The following is a 19,658-nucleotide window of genomic DNA, read 5'->3' as shown; positions in this document are numbered from 1 at the left end:
GGATTAGTCATTTCACCGAGGAATATCTATTAGTAAGTAATAATTAAGATGTAATTGTTTGACAGATCATTTTGAACAACGTGGGAATATGGGGTAAAGGTTTCATTTCTGCATTTAAATGAGGGCATATCATTCCTGATTCATTTATCAGCTGTGGCATGATTGTTTTAGGAGAGCCTGGATAATTTACCTTTTGATGTTGTCTGGTTTTCTTGGTAATGTAGTTTTTGCCAGGAAAAATCTGGCAGAAATACAGGGAATGACTGAGACAAGACTTCTGTTTCATTTTTATGCAAAACAGATTTTTGCAGACATCTTCAGTTGTTCTTAAAAAGCAGTACTTTTGGGGATTGCCGGACTAGGCTGTAGGCCGCGTAGCGATGTATCTCCAGGACGGATCGTGCGATCGCAATGATTTTTGGTACATGGGTTGGTGGTGATGACCTGACGGTCAAGTGTGATTTTGGGCCTCCTGGTCTTTGAACTTGACATTGCAGGTTGCCTTTTTGTGTTTTGGGGGCGTTTTGGGCGCTGTCTTGAACGATACGCGCGATTGCGACGATTTTTGGTGCATGGGTGGGTGGTTGTTGCTTGTCGTTCGCGTTTGATTTTGGGCCTCCTTGTGTTTGAACTTGACACGGCAAGTAGTTTTTTGTGTGTGGAAGGGGCGTTTCCGGCGCTGTATCTCCAGAACGAACGGTGTGAGCGCAATGATATTTGGTATATGTGTTGGTTGTGGTTGCCTAATTCTCAATTTTGATTTTGTCCATCTTGGTGTTAGAACTTGATACTGCAAGTTACTAGTACCTTTTAAGCGTGTGTAAGAAGTGGTGGGGCCGATGTTGTGGGCCCCAGGTTCTTTAGAATGCTGCACAAGGGACTATTAAACTACAGGACTAAGAAACACACGAGAGACACAGGGCATGCCTTTGACACGCACGGGAGCTGTTGGTCGGGACCCTCTCTCTCTCTGTTCTCGCTCCAACTGTCCTCCAACTTCCAACTCCCGGCTTCTTTTATTTCAAAATCACAGACATAGACAAGAGACAGCTTCACAGCATGTAGCACAGATGAACTGGGCCTAACACTTCTACGTAACTTGTCACCTACGTGGCTTCTCTTTGATGCACTGATTGATCAAAGAATATGATTTGCATTCGCAGTGATCACAATGATGCTAACGATTTTCTTGGTGCCAATAAGGCGACAGTGCTGTTAACGATTGGCAGACTTCACACTTCTATGAGAATAAGCTGCATCCCAGAAACAAATCAAAAGCATAACAAAACATATCAACATAACCAGAAAAACAACAATGTTGCAATCTGCACAATTCTGCCACACTTACACGTGCACGGCGCATGCGCTGTATCTCCACAACGCAACGTGCGATTGTGTTGTTATTTGGTAAATGCGTTGGTGCTAGTTTCCTGATCGTCAGGTTGGAGTTTGGGTCTCCTTGATACCGTAGGTTGAGGCTGTTTGTGTGGTTGGGCATCCCCACGTACCAGTATCTGCTTTGTTGTGGATACAGCAGGTGATGGTTGTGTTTGGATTGCCATGTGATTGATAGGTCTTAGTTTGAACTCTTTCCTGTTTTGCAGAAGCCTATGAGTATCAGATTACTCTAATTCCCTGTTTTAGTGGCAAAAGTGACTCCTACCATATGACAAATGTCGGTTTCCTTAATCTGTTGCTGTATTGGTCAGTTATAATTTGTATAGCTTATCATTTGTTGTGGTTCTTCCAGAGCTGAATAGTACTGTGTTTAAAGTTCAGGTACAAGTTCCTGTGCCCTGCTTAGCATTTAATTGTTAAACAGAAGAAGATACGACTTTCTAAGTGGAGGAGTAGAGCGTGAGCATAAGAGAAAGGTATTGTGTATGGTTTTTTAAAGTCGAAACATGTTATTTGTGTCATCAATGCGTTTGCTTATTTTTGTACTGAATGTTAAATTGCATTAATTTTTTGTGCCGTTGGTGTTTATCTGAGTGTTTTTAATTTGGTCGCCTTAATGGTTAGTCTTAATACTGCAGTTGGCTATTTATCTTGTGTCCTTGGTTGGGACTTCCTGTGGTCTTATTTTGGTGATGCCATCGCCATGATGTAAGTAGATAATAAGATTTGGGCCACCAATATCTGCTATGTTCTTGACCTAGGTAATCTTAAGTTAAGGCAATTTTGGTACAATGTAAGTGGTGGAGGCTTTGTTTATGCTTTACAAATGCTTTTTTTGCTTTTTTTGCTAAACGTTTGCTGGGTGTTTGCTCTATACAGGTGCTTGTTTGAACAAATGAGATGGTTGTTTCACTGGTAAATGGTCCCAGCTGAGACGCTGCTCTGATTGGTCGGACGCGGTTATTAGGTTATGGGTATAACTGCTAGGGCCCAGTGATACAAAATACACAGTACGAAAAGAAATATCCAGCAAAAGTATATCAAGAGCCAAAAAAAAGATGATAAAAAGTCCCAAAGAGCCTGCTGTGGCGGATAACACGTGGAAGGTATATAATTATAGAATAATTATTTACAAATTAGTTAAATGGTTGCACGTGACTTTTCTATGAGCTGGAAGCACACTAGGTGGTTAACAAAAATGACTGCTAGATATATTGTATACAAGAAAATGCAGCTTTTTGCTTTAAAATAAATTATCCAACCACATACGACAGACCCAAACAACTTCCACCACCATGAAAAAACATTACATGTAATAAGTCTACAAACACCCAATACATTTCATGCTGGTTTGAGGTCTACGAACTCTTGTTTATCACGTAGCTGCTTCTGAAAAAAAGATGTTGAGTAACACTCAGCTATGGTGTTAGTACGTCATCCTTCAACATTTCTTATCTCTTGACTCTTGACTTCCACGAGAGCGATAATGAACCGGAATGCCGCCGGGATGACTATTATTTTCTATTCCTGGCAATGCCTGGCGATTCGTAGTGTCTTCCAGAAATTCTTACTGCATTCCAGCTATTTGTACCCGTTCTTTTGGCTAGCCCGAAAAGTTTTGACATGTTGAAAACTGTCGAGGTGCATTCCAAGCGGAGAAATATCAAATGGCATTCTATGTGGATTCTAACTGCAGTATGACCGCATTTCTACGGCATTCCAACATTATTCGAAACATTCTTATCTCTTTCGATGTAGAAAAGGCAAGCCACTACGATCCTGTCGGAATGTGGCCAAAAGAATATCTGGAATGCAGTGAGAAATTCTAGAATACACTATGAATGGCCAGGAATTGCCAGGAATAGGAAAAAAAAGTAATTCTGACGGCATTCCGACTCATTCCTTCTCGTGTGAAGGGGATATAAGGTCCATTTGGAATTCCCACTTGGAATGGCCCCGAATGTGGCACGAATTTTGCATATACTTTATTCCGGCTGTTTCTGCTTGATTCCTGCTAATTCGGTTTCAGTGTGAAGGCCCTATTAACCGTGTCCTTTTATACAGTTTGCGGGGCAGAGACAGGTACGTGCTCCGCATGGGGAGATCCACACTTCACGTCCTTCGACGGAACGAAGTATGATTTCCAAGGTCCATGCAGATACACGTTCACCAAGGACTGTGCAAACGATGCCTTCATTGTGGAAGTACAACATGTACCTGCCCGCTGGAGGCCATCCGTTTCAATTGTGCGCGAAGTGTACGTCATAGCATACGGATACGAAATCGGGCTTCTTCAAGGCAAAGTTGTAACGGTGAGCGGTAATTAGTACTTCTCTGAGAAAGTACCTCTGGTCGATTCCTGCTCATAACCTTCGCTAGAAGGTTGTATTTTCGGTAGCGTTTGTGTGTGTATCTTCATTAGACCTCGAAACGATTATTATTAGATTTTGGGCCCCTAGCAACTTGCTACAATACTATAGCGGAACTTTGTTGTAAGTGTGTTGTACAGTAAAAAATAAGTCTGTTTTACAGAAAAAAGTAAGTGTGTTTTGCAAAAAGGAGTGTGTTGAGCAGAAAAGTAAGTGTCTTAAGCAGAATAGTAAGTGTCTTGCACATTGTTCGTATCGGCCACGGTACAAAATAGAGGTATAGGATAAAGCTTAACAACGTAGTTAATATGACAATAAGGGCTAACATAATTCTTTGGTTTAGTATTACAATATGGAGAAAGCTAATCATTAGTTTCGTTATTCTTTCTAATAGCAGAGTAGTCCTTGATATATTTGCCTATTCTTGCATTATGGGAGTTCTGGGATCTAAAGATATATACAAATCTGTTTGTAGCATCAAGTTTGTTGAAATCTGTTGTACTTGATTCGAGAAATATGAATAATTCATTACGTAAACTAGCGTATCTAGAACATTCCGTTATAAAGTGAAATTCATCTTCAATATGCTTTGGGCAGAATGGACAGAAGCTTTGGTCAGGGGCTATTGTAGTATCTGCCTGTTTCATTTCATGTCTACTTATATGGTGTGTTATTTCATCTGCTTCTCATAACAATCTGCATGTATTGTTTTCATCAAACAAGGTGAACGGACCGACTCGTCTGCCTTCCTTCGACCTAGCGAATGGCAAGATCGAGGTCACAATGAGCCCCTCCTTTGTCCGAGTAGAGTTGACAGAATTGTGTGTGGTGATTCTCTACAACGGAGTCCATGAAATTAAGGTAAGCACAGTACAGGCAGCTCCAGTCTCCAGTTCTGTGAGATCGCGAGGCGCAGCGGCAGCGTGTTTGCCTCGGGACCGAGAGGTCTTGAGTTCGAATCCGGCTGCGTGCCACCGATCTTGTGCCCTTACGGGAAAGGCACTTCACACGGCATTCCTCACTTTGCTCAGGTGAAAACGAATATTTAGCTTCGGCTAGGGCCGTCTCTCGGATAGGACGTAAAATGGAGGTCCCGTGTCTGGGAGAGCCATACCCCAGCCACGTTAAAGAACCCACCACACGTGCGATGTTGCGGTGTGAGTGGTTCAAAACCTACATGTCCCTGACCGCACATGGGACAATTACTGTCGTATTGAGGTCATTAGGCGCTGCATACAGGCTGCCATTTTAGACCCTTGCAACTTAGCCCCACGCAATTCAGCTCCTAGCTGCGAAGAGAGAGTAGTCGGCCCATACAATACAATACAATACAATGCAATGCAAAAATTCTGACATGTTGGAAACGGACGGTTTGGGAAAATCTCCGTGTTGCAAGCTGTTGTCATGCAACTGATCAGAATAGCTGACAAAACAAAATGTTCTGTTATACCAAGTAGGTTATTGGGAAGAGAATCATGATGCTATATTAACACTGCTACAGGTGGAGGTTCCAAGTAACTACCGGAATAGGGTGTGTGGACTGTGCGGTAACTACAACGGTATACAGAGCGATGACAAGGAGATGCCAGATGGGAACTTCGCCTCGAACTGGAACCAATTCGGGAATAGCTGGGAGACCGACACCAATACGTATGTTATATTGATACAGGCTATATGATATAACATATAGAGATTATGTCAGTTGACCAAAATATTCTCAAATAGATCAAGTATTTTCTAATGGGTTATGCCTTCAATGACAGAATGAGAAGCATGCAGCTACTTCAACTAATAATTCAATTGATGTTCATCTCAGTTACTATCAATTTCCTTCTAACAGTGGCTGTTTCAAAGGTTACGAGTACGCACCTCTAAAATTTCGATGTCTATCAGCACATCTTGGTCACGGAGAATGGTCTAGTCTCGACCTCACGAGAGAACACGAGACTAGACCAGGCATGCGTAGATCATCTGCCTCCTCCCCCCGCCTCCTAGCCTGTTCGTGAAATCGAGACTAGACCATTCTCCGTGACCAAGATGTGCAGATAGACATCGAAAATTTGGAGATACGTACTCGTAACCTTTAAAAACAGTCACTGTTAGAAGAAAATTGATAATAACTGGATACTTACGTGACTGATGAACCTCTTCAACGATTTTCATCTCAGTTGTCAGGCGGACCGACCGACCGGTGAACCTCCAACAGAAGGCCCGTGTGACAAGTCTGTCCCGTGTGGGGTGCTTGAGATCAGAGCGGCCCGTTTGCTGTATGCCATGGCGCTGTAGATCCTGGGACGTATCTGGAAACCTGCGTCTTCGACACGTGTGCAACGAATGGAGACTTCCTCTGCGCTAATCTAGAGGCATATTATGACTCTTGTATGCGCGCAGGCGTGTCTCCTTTCTCTTGGCGAACAGCAGACCTTTGTCGTAAGTCCCGTTCTCAGACTCAATCCATCCAGTTGTTGGTGTTCTTACAGATGTTTACTTTTTGGCGACGCCTCAGGGGCGGAAACGTTGGTATAGTACTGCGATTGAGTTGCCAGGAATTCTAAATATTCCACGCACGCATTCCCTAGGGAATTCGTTTTAGATATACCTTGTTCTATAATCGTAGTTTACTTCTATGTCTCCAACAGCTTAATAGCTGGCATGAACTTTTTACTTTCGGTAGCTATGGATTGCCCAGCAAACAGCCATTTCTCTACATGCACGAGCGCCTGCCCTGCGACCTGCGTGAACCCCAGCGCCCCTGACAACTGCAACCTTCCCTGCGAGGAAGGCTGCGAGTGCGATGAAGGCTACGTGCTAAGTGGACAGGAATGCGTACTTCAAACGAACTGCGGTTGCATCGACGACGAGGGGTTCTACCATGCAGTAAGTCTGATTGATTTTGAATGACAACGTATCTATGTTTCAAGCTATTACCATGAACATGTTAGCCATCATTTACAATTCACAAAGTTATTTTTTTTTCTTTCTTTAGGTAATAGACACACAACATATTTCAGCTCTGTAACAAATAAGATGGTCTCATTGTACCTCCTTTAAAAAAACTAAATTTCCGGTGATGATGAGAGGTGAAGAAGTAGTTTTCAAGCATACATTGATGCGGTAAATTTCCACATTATACATGTATAAATTGTAATATGCATATCTTAGATTGTTGATGCGTGCTACAGTTGTTACCCTTTTCACCATTTCAGCTAGGAGATGTGTGGCAAGATGACGGTGAGATGTGTGAATGCCTTGCAGAAGACACGATCGTCTGTGAAGGTAAGATTACTTAAAAAGATTAATAAAGATTGCAAAATTAGCCGCTAATTATTCAATAATATGACATTATTTTGCTGTATGAGATTTCGAAGGCTTGCTGGTTGATAAACATAATGGAAGTTGTGCTCATATCAGTAGTTGAACGAGTTTTAAAATGATGAACGGATGATACTCATAACCATGGACAACATGACTCTCAATATGTTCCGTTTTTATAGGATTAACCCGGACCGACCTGTGTGCAAGGCCAGGTAGGTATTAACACTCATTGTTGTGATGATACAACGTAACATTTTTCATTTTTTTGATCTTTTGAACTGGATGTGCTATGGTCTTGATTTTTGGGTGGCAGAGAGCTTGTGACATATGTCGTGTATATTTGGTCCCCCTAGCAGGTTACTCTGGAACTGCAGGGGCATTTTTGTCAAAATCTTCTAAGGAGGATAACTGACGAAGGGAATGGCAAATTTACACGATATTTGGTAGCTTAGACAGAGATGCACATCATGAAGTGCAAATTAGGCAAACTGATACTTAATTTGCATATTAAATGAGGAAAATCCGTATTTGCAGTGTTTCCTTAAAATAATTCAAATACATGCAACATATGTAGTTTGTGACAGGTGGAACATTATCAGATACCAATTATGCAAATAAGACCTTAATTTGCATAATTAATGCAAACGTGCCATAATTCATCGATGTTGTAAATGGTTGGACAACCAACATAGTAACCAGCGTATGTTATTTACAGGTGTACATGACTAAGCGTAGATTATGCAAATGTGGAAGTCATTTACAAAATCAGACTATTTCATGGAGATATGGGGTCTCCGAACTCTTGTTACATTTGCTTTCTAACGAGAGTCTGTGTATGGTAAAATGTGTGTATGTGTATATATGTGTGTGTGCACGGTGGCGTGTGTATGTCAGGAAAAAACTCTGTCTAGAATGTCACGTGGGTTTTGCTTAATTAACAAGTTTTATATTTCACATGTGGCTTTCACATCATTTAAAGTGTTTATCGCTGTCATACATGGGGGTAAAGGTCTTGAAAACTTTGTGACAGTGTCTTTCTTAATCATCATCATAATCTACGCGCACTTCATAATCCAAAGTGACAGGACTGTATTAATAATAAGAAGTTTATTTGCAAGTTCGTGCCCGGGGGCTAATTGCAAGTACATGGTATAAACATAGTAGATAAACAAGTGACAATGGACAGTTATGGACAATATTCTACTCTAATTTACGGTCTAATACTAGTGTTGGCTATTTCTAAACAGGTTGGGTTTGACTTCTTCTTTGGCAGCAGAGGGAGACGAGGAAAAGACAACCCAGTTCGAAATTATTAATTTATATGGAAACCAAGATGCTACCAACATTGCTGTTTGAGATGCCTGTTACACTAGATGTATGTATAACTTGTACCTAGCACCCTAACAATGACAATATTCTAAACATGTATTATATGTGTTTGCCTAGCGAGAGGAATTTGCCGCGCATGCGGAGATCCACACGTCACGATGTTCGACGGAAAGCGTCATCACTTCCAAGGCCCGTGCAGATACACATTCGCCAAGGACTGTGGGAACCCTAGCGACTTTACAGTGGAAGTACAACACGTGCCCGTACCCCGCAGGCCAGTTGTGTCCGTTGTGCGTGAAGTGTTCGTCATAGCACACGGGTACGAAATCGGAATTCACCAAGGAAATGATGTGACGGTGAGATTCATTGTTTTTTTTTTTGCAGAAGGGAATACCGTGATAGCAATTTGTCTGTGGACGCACCTTGTATAGTCACCAAGTCACCTGAGGTAACCGATGATCACTACAGTCAAACCTGCTCAAGCCACCATCTCTTCTTGGCGACCACCTGGCCTTTTCGACCGCTTTTTCTCGGTCTCGAAATTTTCCCCATTGATGTAAGCATTAGGCGACCTCTTCACAACGACCTCCTAGCAAAAAATTGGGACCAAATCCCTGCCCATAACGACCGTTTCATTTTCAAATCTTGAGGTGTCATCGATTTACAATGATAACTAGCACGATTTTGTGCCGAATTCGGCCAGTTTGCGTCGGATTTTGACTGCCATTACGATGTTATGTTCAAAATAAAGATGGCGGCGGATGCACGTGCGTGTGTTTGCTATTTGCCATTAAACACAAAGGAAACTATTTATACTATGCATCGGGCATGTTGTGAGTCGATACTCTTCTAACCGACCACTTGGCCAAATCGGCCGCTTTTGTCCGGTCCCCCGGGTGGTCGTCGTGGACAGGTTTGACTGTATTTTTTTAATGCAAAACCACTGTATCATAGTGCTGTTAGCCTTTAGAATCCCATGTAACACAATAGAATTGCTGCATTTAGCCCATATTGGCAGGAACATGCAACTAAAGATCATCATCATTATATATAAGTTTATTGCGAATTCTTGCCCGAGGGCTAATTGCAGGTGACAGACAAATAATGGTAAGCACTAAAACAGTATAGTAAGCGACTACTCTATTCTAACTTAAAGATGTAACTTATTGGGTTTGACTTATTTTTCTGAGACAGTATATTCGTAGCAACGGAGAGTAATTTTCAAAAGAATATTGTTGGCATCCTTGCAATATAGTTCAAATGGTTAGGTATATCAGAGAGTGTTGCTTTCCCAATTCATCTAAGGTGCCTTATTTCTATTTAAAGGTGAATGGAGTGCTGTACTCGGTTCCATTCACTCTGGCCATGGACAAGATTGACGTTAGGTACCGAGGTATATGGGTTCACGTGCGGCTGGTAGAGTACTGCGTGGACATCTTCTACAATGGGCGTCACTGTGTGAAGGTAAGGCCGGCAATTTCACATTCTGACAAGTTGCATGTCGTAGACTAGCCGTGGAACACTCCTCCTTCGAGCTATACTTTAGCACTACGGAGTCGTGAGGCACGCCGAAGACAGGATTCAACTTGTGTTCGCTGGGCCTTTATTCTTTCCGGTCGGGCCGGATTCTTGAACTCCCTAGATTTCCAACGCACTTACCTGCCTTGCCGGGCGAAAAACACAACTCCAGAAGGTCCGAAGTAATCCACAGGGGGGCTTGGAAAACAAAGCTCCATTATAAAAGCCACCGGACGACCATATTTGTCATTATTTTAATGCGGGAATTTGACCCGATGTGACCCCAAGTCGACTTTGGAAAAATGATAGCAGCTCATTCGTCCCCCGTAGTTTCTTCAGTTTAGTGTCCTTGAAACTTTGAAAGTTTGAATTAAACTGAAGAAACCACGAGGGACGAATGAGCTGCTATCATTTTTCCAAAGTCAACTTTGGGGACCCCGTAGTGCTAAAGTATAGCTTGAAGGAGGAGTGTTCCACAGCTAGTCGTAGACATACCTATTGATAATTGTATATTGTATCATTGGCTTTTCAGTAAACCATCTTATCTAGGTAGCCATCTGATATGGAAAGAATGATCCCTTCGGAAAATAATTTCATCAGGTTGGTAGAATGTAGGATAAAGGAGAATTCGTTTTCACAACTAGTAGGTACTTACTTGGCTTTATATACGTTTCGACGTCTCTCAGACACCTTTCTCAGAGCTTCTGATTCTCGCCGCTATAAGTAGGTGGCGCTTAAATTGCGGCGAGAAAACAATCCCAAACGCGACTATGCTTGTATCATCCCTCGTCTCGGTCCGTCACAAATTATGATTTCTTTTAAACCCTGCTACAGGTGACGGTTACTCCTTACTACTGGGGCAGGATGTGTGGACTGTGCGGTAACTACAACGGCGTCATGAGCGATGACCTCATGATGTCAGACCTTGAGACCATCGCTCTGAACTGGAACGATTTCGGAGATAGCTGGCTGGTCGAGGATGAAGACGATGAGAGGTAAGTTCTATGGCTATGTGAAACATTGCGATATATTCTATTTGCCTACTTGATACGCTATGTAAATAACATTTCCACAATTGATAAATGTAAGAAGGGAAAGGATGGACCAATACCCAAGAAGTCTGCTTCCACATACTCATCCATTTGATTGTGCGCTCGTTTAATGATATTGATGAGGTTTTTAATCTGGTGGTACAATGTATGGCAAAGATTTTTACACAAAGTACAAAATAGGTGTATAGAATAAGACTTCCTAATTAACATAACAAGAAGGGCTAATACAAGTATTTGATATAGTGTTAGAATCGAGTTGGGTTAATCATGAATTTCAGTATTCTTTCTAATAGCGAAGCAGTCTTTGATATATTTGCCTATCTTTGCATTATGGGAGTTGTGGCATCGAAAGATATATACAAATCCGTCTGTAGCATCGAGTCTCTTGAAATCTGCTGTACTGAATTATAAATGTGCTTCTGTAAAGCTGTCAGGCTGAGTGGATTCAGGACATTAAAGGGTCTGGCAAATCGTTTACTTATGATCTTCTTCTTCTGGTAATGTCCAATGAGTCGGCAATGATTGACATGTCGGGGTCACTACTATTCAATCAGTAGACTAATTAAGGAGAAGAGGGAGTACTGGGAACCTTTAGGGTGAAAGTGGCCAGGAACCGGGACTGAACGGTGTCTTCGGGCAAGGTATTCCAGTCTTGAATAGTCCTGGGGGAAAAGCAGTTGAGCCGACAGTTGGTGCGGCGAGGGATATGCCACCTCACCGGTGCCATAGCCTCACCTGTATAAATCACTATCCTACCTTTTTACCAACGTTTTTCAATGATGTGATGACATTTTCTGCCTGCCTCAGATGTGGAGGACACCCACCCCCGCCCACGTGTCCACCAGGCTTGCTGACAGCTGTGTCGGCAAATGACATGTGTGGGCTCATTACAGACACTGACGGTCCGTTTGCTGGGTGCCATGGCTGTGTGGATCCTTTAGATTTCTTCAATGACTGCGTCTTTGACATGTGTGCACAGGACGGAGAAATCGAGGGCCTCTGTGAGAACCTAGAGGCATACGCTGACGCCTGTGAGGACGACGGTGTGGCCATTACTTGGCGTACTTCGACCCGTTGTCGTAAGTTCGATTCTCATGCTCGATCTACGTTGCGGTCCACTGTCAGGTTTTTAGCGTCATCTTTTGTAAAACGGGTTCATTTTCATTTTAGAGTATAATTGTAGCTTGATGCATTTGGGATAGTGAAGTCAGCAGAGCTGTTGTTGAAATGGCATTTACCTACGAGGGAACACGCAGAGTTACTGCCCAGCAGAAGAGGCAGGCCAGGAAAGAACGAGCAGCCAACCCCCCTTCGAGCATCACTTTACTTCCCTGCCCGCACTGCAACAGACACTTCAGAGCGAAGATAGGGCTGTACAGCCACCTGCGAACTCATTTGACTACTTGAATGATGGACAAGATGATGACGAAAGCGGTCCTCGTCGACTCGACGGACGAACAACATCTATCTTATGTCCATAATTCATGCATTATGAATTATATTCTGCTTGACGTTTCATATGTCTTTGATGAATAAAAATCCAAAAATCAACCAAAAACAAGAGTTGGGAGACCTCATATCTACATGAAATAGTCTGATTATGTGATTTCAACATTTACATAATCTATGCTTGGTTATGTACACATTTAGATAAGAAACACTGGTCGCAATGTTGATTGTGCAATCATTTACCATTTCGAAGAATTATAGCACTTTTACAAAGAAATCAAGACCATAGCACATCCAGGTCAAAAGATACAAAAACCGGAATATATCCTGTAGTACCAATGTCACATACCAGGGGCCCAAAATTGATCTTGACCTTCGCCTTCCCAACACCTACCTACATACAAAATATCATGGCAATCCATCCAGAGGTTCTTGAGTTATGCTGACCACAAATATCCGGAAACACAAACACACAGACACGCACACAGACAGACAGACAGACCCAAAACTATCTCCATTTTTCATGGAGATAATAAAGAGAAACTTCTGCAGAGCTGACCTAATAGTATGTTATTTTCTACAGCCTTGCCGTGTCCACCTAACAGCCATTACAATCCGTGCACGAGCATCTGTCCTCCGACCTGCCAGCATCCCCTCCCGGACCTAGCGTGTGTAGGATGTGTAGAATGCTGCGAGTGCGATCCAGGGTACGTCATGAGCGGACCGCACTGTGTCCCGCTAGAGGAGTGCGGATGCACTGACCCTGACACCGGCCGTTATTACGAGGTTAGTATTAGGGGCGGGTACAAAACCGGTTTTTCTTATTGGACCGGTCCAGAATAAAACAGACTTGAACAAATTCGGTGGCCTGGATGTTGAACCTATTGGAAAATGAACAGATTATTTGATCAGGCATTCACATGATTCGGGGCTTACCGGTCGAGGAAAATAACAAAACCGAAGTAGAGTCTATAACCATTTCATCAATTCTTACAGTCAATAGTACAGACGTGGTTAGCCTTGTAGGATTTTAAAAGCCGAATACTCCACAAAAGAGATTTCTTTGTGGCAAAATGGATGATTGTTTTGAGCATCATCCATACACAAGTTTTCACATACTGAATCAGGTCCAGGTTCAGGTCCGGACCTGGACCTGATCCCTAGTTAGTACACAATGATGTACTGTAGTTACTTGCTCTGGCCGGCGTAACCACGTAGTGAGGAGAACTTATTGTGAATGCCTTAGTTTCTACTTCATAACAATTACTATTTTGATGGTTATATCGAGAAGGTACTACATGACGTGAATAAGCTGTTTTGGATGGTAGTTTTTAAGAATCTTATCAAAACAGTCAAAGTTTGAATCAATCAAAATTTAAGCAGTCAGTAGCAATTTTATTGATTTTCTATGCTACCTTGTAATATGCCACATATGGTAATGTCTGGAAATAAACTCATCACTATTCATCTTTTCCACCTGGAAATGTTCATTAAGGTGCTTCAGTTGATTGTATTGCATTTTCTTTTCACTTTAAGCTCGGAGAAACCTGGGTAGAGGACGGTCAACGTTGTATTTGCAGAAAAAACAACAAAATTATCTGCAAAGGTACGTGATGCTGGTTTAAGTCCTACAGCAGTGCATCAGAATATGCTTCATCATTTATTTTACACTTTGATACCTGAGCATTTCTACCATCCTCCTAGACGTCCAACAGCAGAGACATCCAAAAGCGAAACCGCCTGTTTGGATGTACCCTGCTTTTTCAACCGTCACTCTTAGTTCCTGTAGACGTTCCCTCCAAACCAGCTGTCAGCCAATCAGAGAATAGGCCTTTCAGTTTACACAAGGCATCTCGCATATATAATCCAGTACAGCAGATTTCGAGTACAGAGACTCGATGCTACAGACGGATTTGTATATATCTTTCGATGCCACAACTCCCATAATGCAAAGATATGCAAATATATCAAAGACTGATTCGCTATTAGAAAGAATACTGAAATTCATGATTAGCCCAACTCGATTCTAACACTATATCAAATACTTGTATTAGCCCTTCTTGTTATGTTAATTAGGATGTTAAGTCTTATTCTATACACCTATTTTGTACTTTGTGTAAAAGTCGTTGTCATACATTGTACCATTTAAAAAGATTGTCGTGCAATAAAGTTCTTCTATAAGGGTAAGCTCATTAATATTCATAAGCAGGGCGGTCAGGAACTGAGGGTGACGGTTGAAAGGGCAGGGTACATCCAGATAGGCAGTTTCGCTGTTGGATGTCTCTGCGTAGGAGGATGATTTCTACAGGCATGATACCACATGACTATCGCATTTATATTACATTTTATTTGTTTAAAGTTAGCTTCTTCCATATGTATTTATCGTTGTTATACTTGTCTCTAATGCAATGCCTCTAACTAACTAATGCAGGATGTTCTTTCGACATCGTGTTCATACTGGACCGTTCTTCAAGTATTGGACCGTACGGGATGTACATCGCCGAGAAATACATCGCTCATATCATCAAGTGTCTGTATGGTCTGGATGTATACGTAAGTAGTAGTCGTAATCCTAAATACCGTATATGGCCTCCTTCGGTCAATATTGACCATGGTAAAATCCTAATTGATATCAGCCCTACAGCGTCGACTGTGGCTAAACAGTCCTATACGAAAATGACAGTCTCTGCCACATAGGGCACATCTGTAAGCTGACTCAGGTCTGTTACAGAGTTCTTTTCGCAGGATCCGCTTTTCTTCTGCCATGCGCATCAGTCTGTTTTCTCCTGATTTTAGCTGCCTGGAAAGTCCTAAATATTAGCTATTGTAGAAGATAGGCGCGTGCGAGCGTCGTCTGTTAAGATGACTGTTGCTAATAATTGACACACTCTATTCTATACGTTAAGACAGTGAGATAGGAATCCTGTGACATATCAGACTGCTGCACTTTCCCGAGAACAAGTGCCATGAGTGCATTACCATGATTGTGATTTAAATGTATATATGACTCAAGTTCTGGACACCTGATATCTGTAAGAAATGTGTTGGCTGCCCAACGCCAACTTTGAAGAAACTTTTTGAGTCAGAAACTGGTCTAGAGGGTCTCTCACAGCGATGAAAGACAGACTGTTCTGGAAGACAAACTTTACTTGCTGCACCTCATAAAGGATGATTAATGATGATGATGAATGATGACTCAAGTACATTTTACACCTCACAGTTGTAATGTCATATGAAATGTTCTACAGAATGATATATATATATCATTGTTTTTGCTTGCAGGTCGGGTACATTGTGTTTGACTGCATATCGACGTGGCTGATCTCTCTGGGACTCTACAACGTGGATACATCCGGCCTCATCCCCAAAATCAAGGCTGCTGAGTTCACTGGAGGGGAGAGCCGAACTGGGCATGCCATTTATCATATGATGTGTACGGTAAGAGCGTTGTTTGCTCATCTTCTAGCTTTGTACATTGTTTATGATGTAGTCTTGTCCTGTTAGGAGACTGGGACGGAATTGTGTGTGTTATTTTTTTTCTATTTTACTTTTGGACAGACGAGGACAATGTGGCACTGCACTTTTGTGACTTTTAACAGTGCCACATACACGGTACAGACAGAAGGTAAAGGTAGTCTTCTCCCCCCCCCCCGACCGAAGTCAGGTACCCATTTTTACACCACCGCCACGAATTTTGTATTTTGTGACCTCATTTCTGATATAGAAAATAGTTCATCGGATTGTTTATTTATTTCATTTCAAGGGTATATATGTTGTTTTACACTGTCTTCTTCTGTCTGTTTCAGGCCAATTACCGAAATGGAATCCCCAGTGCGGCTGTTGTACTGACAGATGGTTTTGCGTATAAAGAGGTAATTACAATGAATCTATTTTCTAGCATAAAATATTATTTTCACAAGGACCTAATGATGCATAATGTTAGGTTATGTTTTGATGTGATATTCGCATCCCAGAAAGCATCTATCAAATTCACATTGAACTCATTCATTTTCTTCAATAGGTGTATAGATATTTCTTAGATCTGTCATTTTATCAGTCCATAATGAGTCTTGGTTACCCTTATATGATGAGGTAAAACAATTGTTGATTTGCAAAATCATGCCCGAGAGCTAATTGCATACACAGTCTCAAGAACTAAGAGAGGTAAGTACATAAAACTAGTATCTTATCAACTACATGATACTATGGATACTATTATAAAACAATCTGATCTGTTAACGTTTGATAACCACACGATTCAAACATTTAACTCGACGAGTGAATCAGGTCAAACTCACTTTATCTAGTCTTTGTCTGTCATCACTCATGCTCACTGCGCGCGTGTTGTTTACCTTTGTAATCAGCATAGTCAGTGGCAGCAAACACGGCGTACTTATGCGTAATAAGATCAGCAAAAAATCTGTGCCATCTTAGAGCGTGAACCATTTTAGGGCAGCCCCCGTTATATACATCATTATCTGGAAGCCAGTGTAATATAAGTAGTCCACAGAATATTGAAGATGAATTTCACTTTATAATGGAATGTTCCAGATACGCTATTTTACGTAATGAATTATTCACTTCGCTCGAATCAAGTACAACGGATTTCAAGAGACTCGATGATACAAACAGATTTGAATATATCTTTAGATGCCACGACCCCCATACTGCAAAAAGAGGCAAATATATCAAATACTGCTTCGCTATTAAAAGGAATGCCGATACTAATGATTATCCCACTCCTTGGTAATACTATATCATAGAATTGTGTTCGTCATTATTGTTTTGTTCTATTATGTACTTTGTGTAATTGTTGTTGCCCTACATTGTACCGTGTACAAGTGTCGTGCAATAAAGTTCTTCTTTTTTAATTAGAAGCCCGTGAAATACAGACCAGTCAGGAACCCCCGGATTGATCTCACATTAATATTGTCACAGCCAAGGTGTGAAGTATTTGTTCTATTTGTTCTTATCGACTTATTAGTACCCGAGCAACCTGTATGAAATCCAGTCCGACTTAGCAAGGGCAATGGGCATTGAGTTGTACGCTGTGGCAGTTGGAAGGGACCCCCTCTTCAACTTCAATGGGCTTGCGAACATCGCAGGTGGCTCAGACCGAGTGTTCGACCGTTACAGTTGCTGCGCTCTTGCCATCAGGCTGATGGAAGACTTATGTGGTATGTATAGGTTTAAAAGATGACAATCTGATCAATGACTCTCTTTCTCTTTGAGACGGCATTGTTTGGCCTTGTGTTTTTTTGTGCCAACCCAGACGTTATGGGTTCAGATCCGTGACAGGTCATTGTTGTACCCTGGCCTTGGGAGTTCCAAGAAAATGAGAACAAAATCAAATCCGAAGTTTTCCTCATTCTGAAACCTCTATACGTATACATATTGTACAAAAAATGACCATTCTTCCATACATTAAATATCTGGCTAGTTAAGTTATACAGCTAAAGAATTTCAAACTTTCAGTATCAAAGCAGCAAAATCCACTTTTATCTATCCTCGGTGCGAAGTATTGAACTAGGTTTTGCTTACTAGAAACTGAAATCACTGCAATCATTTTAGCTTCAAGTAGAATTCACGATTCGTCTGGAAAGTAAAAACTTGAAAGTACATTATTAATGTATCTAACACTTGACACCTGCCAAGTTTTTTGACGTTCATCGATATTTCCCCAACCCAACAGTGGCGTGTGACGTGAGTTCAGACCTGTTTTTCGTTCTGGACGGATCTGGCAGCGTAGGCCCTGATAACTTCGAAACAGTCAAACAGTTTGTTGTGAATGTGGTCAGCGCCTTCACCATCAGCTTAACGGACACCAGGGTTGGTGTTGTCCAATACTCCCATTTTAACACGTAAGTTTTTCTTCTTCAATATGCTTTTCAAGTATAAAGCCTTTCTTTCTTGGAGCCACCACATTGATGGTCTTACTGTCCGGCAGACCAAAGTAGACAAACCAAAATATTTCCTACGTACATTTACTTACTTGTACAAGCTTGATGATGTCGTCAGTCCGCGTAGTGGAGTGTGTCTTCTAGGCACCATTCTACGGCATTCCTGACTGTCTTGGGTCATTATTTTCAGGTCTTGGCCTAAACGTTATAATTATGTTGCTACATGTATTCCCCATGGATAGTTTGGCATCATCAAGTAAAAGTTACCAAGTTTAGCAACAAGTTTCTGCGTCATCCCAAAGAACGTTTGTCATCCCGTAGTTTGGCGTCCATTCCTGAAGAAACCCGGGTTTCTGCTCCCTATGCAACATAGCGTTATGTTCCAACGTGTCACAAATGCTCACAAGTGACCTAAAGTAAGCGGAGTAACCGAATAGATGCTTATGTTCAGAATGATCGCCAAGCAAGTTGCCCAAGCGCCAGACAAATTAAATTTTGTTTGCGACCATATGCATATGCTGGAAGTTTGAGATTGAAAAGCACTGACATATGCTGCAATTGTGGTTTTGAAAATCATGGACAGAGTCTGACGTATTTCAAACTAAACTGATTATCCAGACTGGCGTGTAACCTGGGAGACCATCCTGATGAGGCATCTTTCGTCACCGCCATCAACACCATGCAACACCAAGACGGAGGCACGACAACGGGAGATGCTATGGATTTCGCGCGCCAAGAGGCCAACTGGAGGGATGCACCTACTCCAAGAGTAAGTATTCTGTGATGTTTTAATCAACGTAAAAATGCATGAAATGCACAACCATAGGAGATGAAACCAATGACCTTAGGAATTATCAATAAGTAGATGAAAACATAATTAAGTATACAGCATGCAATAAATGTTTTAAAAGCTTTTTTTAAGTGTTCACATTTGAAACATCATCGGATATTCTAAATCTACTTATACATCACCTTAATGGAACTCTCGTATAGACAGAAATTTCCCCTTTTCCAGATTATGATAGTTCTGACTGACGGGAAGTCAGGGGATGACGTCGTCGCGGCTGCCCAAGCTTTGGCCGCGGACGGTGTAACCGTGTACGCCATCGGTGTGGCCAACTTTGACACCGCAGAGCTGCTAGAGATCACCAACGGCAACCAGGACCGTGTGATTGAGCTGAAAGACTATACCGCCCTGACTGCGAGCATCAACAGCATCGTTAAGGCCCTTTGCATCGGTTAGTACAAAGCCACGGACAAGTTTATATGCATCCTCCTCCACAGGGACATCCAACAGCCAAACTGCCCTGTCTGGATGTGCCCTGCTC

At 41.9% G+C, this 19,658-nt stretch overlaps 2 protein-coding genes across 3 annotated transcripts in view; both read left to right on the top strand.

Annotated features, from left to right (window-relative positions):
- The window catches only part of LOC118420950, a 32,172-nt gene extending 26,712 nt beyond the window's left edge, over positions 1 to 5,460 (top strand). Inside the window, exons 8-10 of the mRNA XM_035828047.1 lie at positions 3,463 to 3,710; positions 4,491 to 4,628; positions 5,269 to 5,460. Of these exons, the coding sequence (XP_035683940.1) occupies positions 3,463 to 3,710; positions 4,491 to 4,628; positions 5,269 to 5,445 (563 nt within the window). The 3' untranslated portion in view covers positions 5,446 to 5,460. The remainder of the gene's footprint in view (positions 1 to 3,462; positions 3,711 to 4,490; positions 4,629 to 5,268) is intronic.
- A 481-nt stretch (positions 5,461 to 5,941) lies between these two features.
- The window catches only part of LOC118420949 (mucin-5B-like), a 19,152-nt gene continuing 5,435 nt past the window's right edge, over positions 5,942 to 19,658 (top strand). For both annotated transcript variants that reach the window (XM_035828046.1, XM_035828045.1), the window contains exons 1-17: positions 5,942 to 6,197; positions 6,442 to 6,644; positions 6,974 to 7,043; positions 7,262 to 7,294; positions 8,529 to 8,767; positions 9,738 to 9,875; positions 10,764 to 10,924; positions 11,789 to 12,060; positions 13,014 to 13,216; positions 13,967 to 14,036; positions 14,862 to 14,983; positions 15,713 to 15,868; positions 16,237 to 16,302; positions 17,415 to 17,607; positions 18,123 to 18,291; positions 18,949 to 19,099; positions 19,346 to 19,568. In XM_035828046.1, coding sequence (XP_035683939.1) covers positions 6,149 to 6,197; positions 6,442 to 6,644; positions 6,974 to 7,043; positions 7,262 to 7,294; positions 8,529 to 8,767; positions 9,738 to 9,875; positions 10,764 to 10,924; positions 11,789 to 12,060; positions 13,014 to 13,216; positions 13,967 to 14,036; positions 14,862 to 14,983; positions 15,713 to 15,868; positions 16,237 to 16,302; positions 17,415 to 17,607; positions 18,123 to 18,291; positions 18,949 to 19,099; positions 19,346 to 19,568 — 2,518 coding nt within the window. In that variant the 5' untranslated portion in view covers positions 5,942 to 6,148. The remainder of the gene's footprint in view (positions 6,198 to 6,441; positions 6,645 to 6,973; positions 7,044 to 7,261; positions 7,295 to 8,528; positions 8,768 to 9,737; positions 9,876 to 10,763; positions 10,925 to 11,788; positions 12,061 to 13,013; positions 13,217 to 13,966; positions 14,037 to 14,861; positions 14,984 to 15,712; positions 15,869 to 16,236; positions 16,303 to 17,414; positions 17,608 to 18,122; positions 18,292 to 18,948; positions 19,100 to 19,345; positions 19,569 to 19,658) is intronic.

Source organism: Branchiostoma floridae, chromosome 8 (genome assembly GCF_000003815.2).
Source record: "Branchiostoma floridae strain S238N-H82 chromosome 8, Bfl_VNyyK, whole genome shotgun sequence".
In the NCBI taxonomy this organism is placed as follows: domain Eukaryota; kingdom Metazoa; phylum Chordata; class Leptocardii; order Amphioxiformes; family Branchiostomatidae; genus Branchiostoma; species Branchiostoma floridae.
This window is presented reverse-complemented; position numbering and strand designations above follow the sequence as displayed.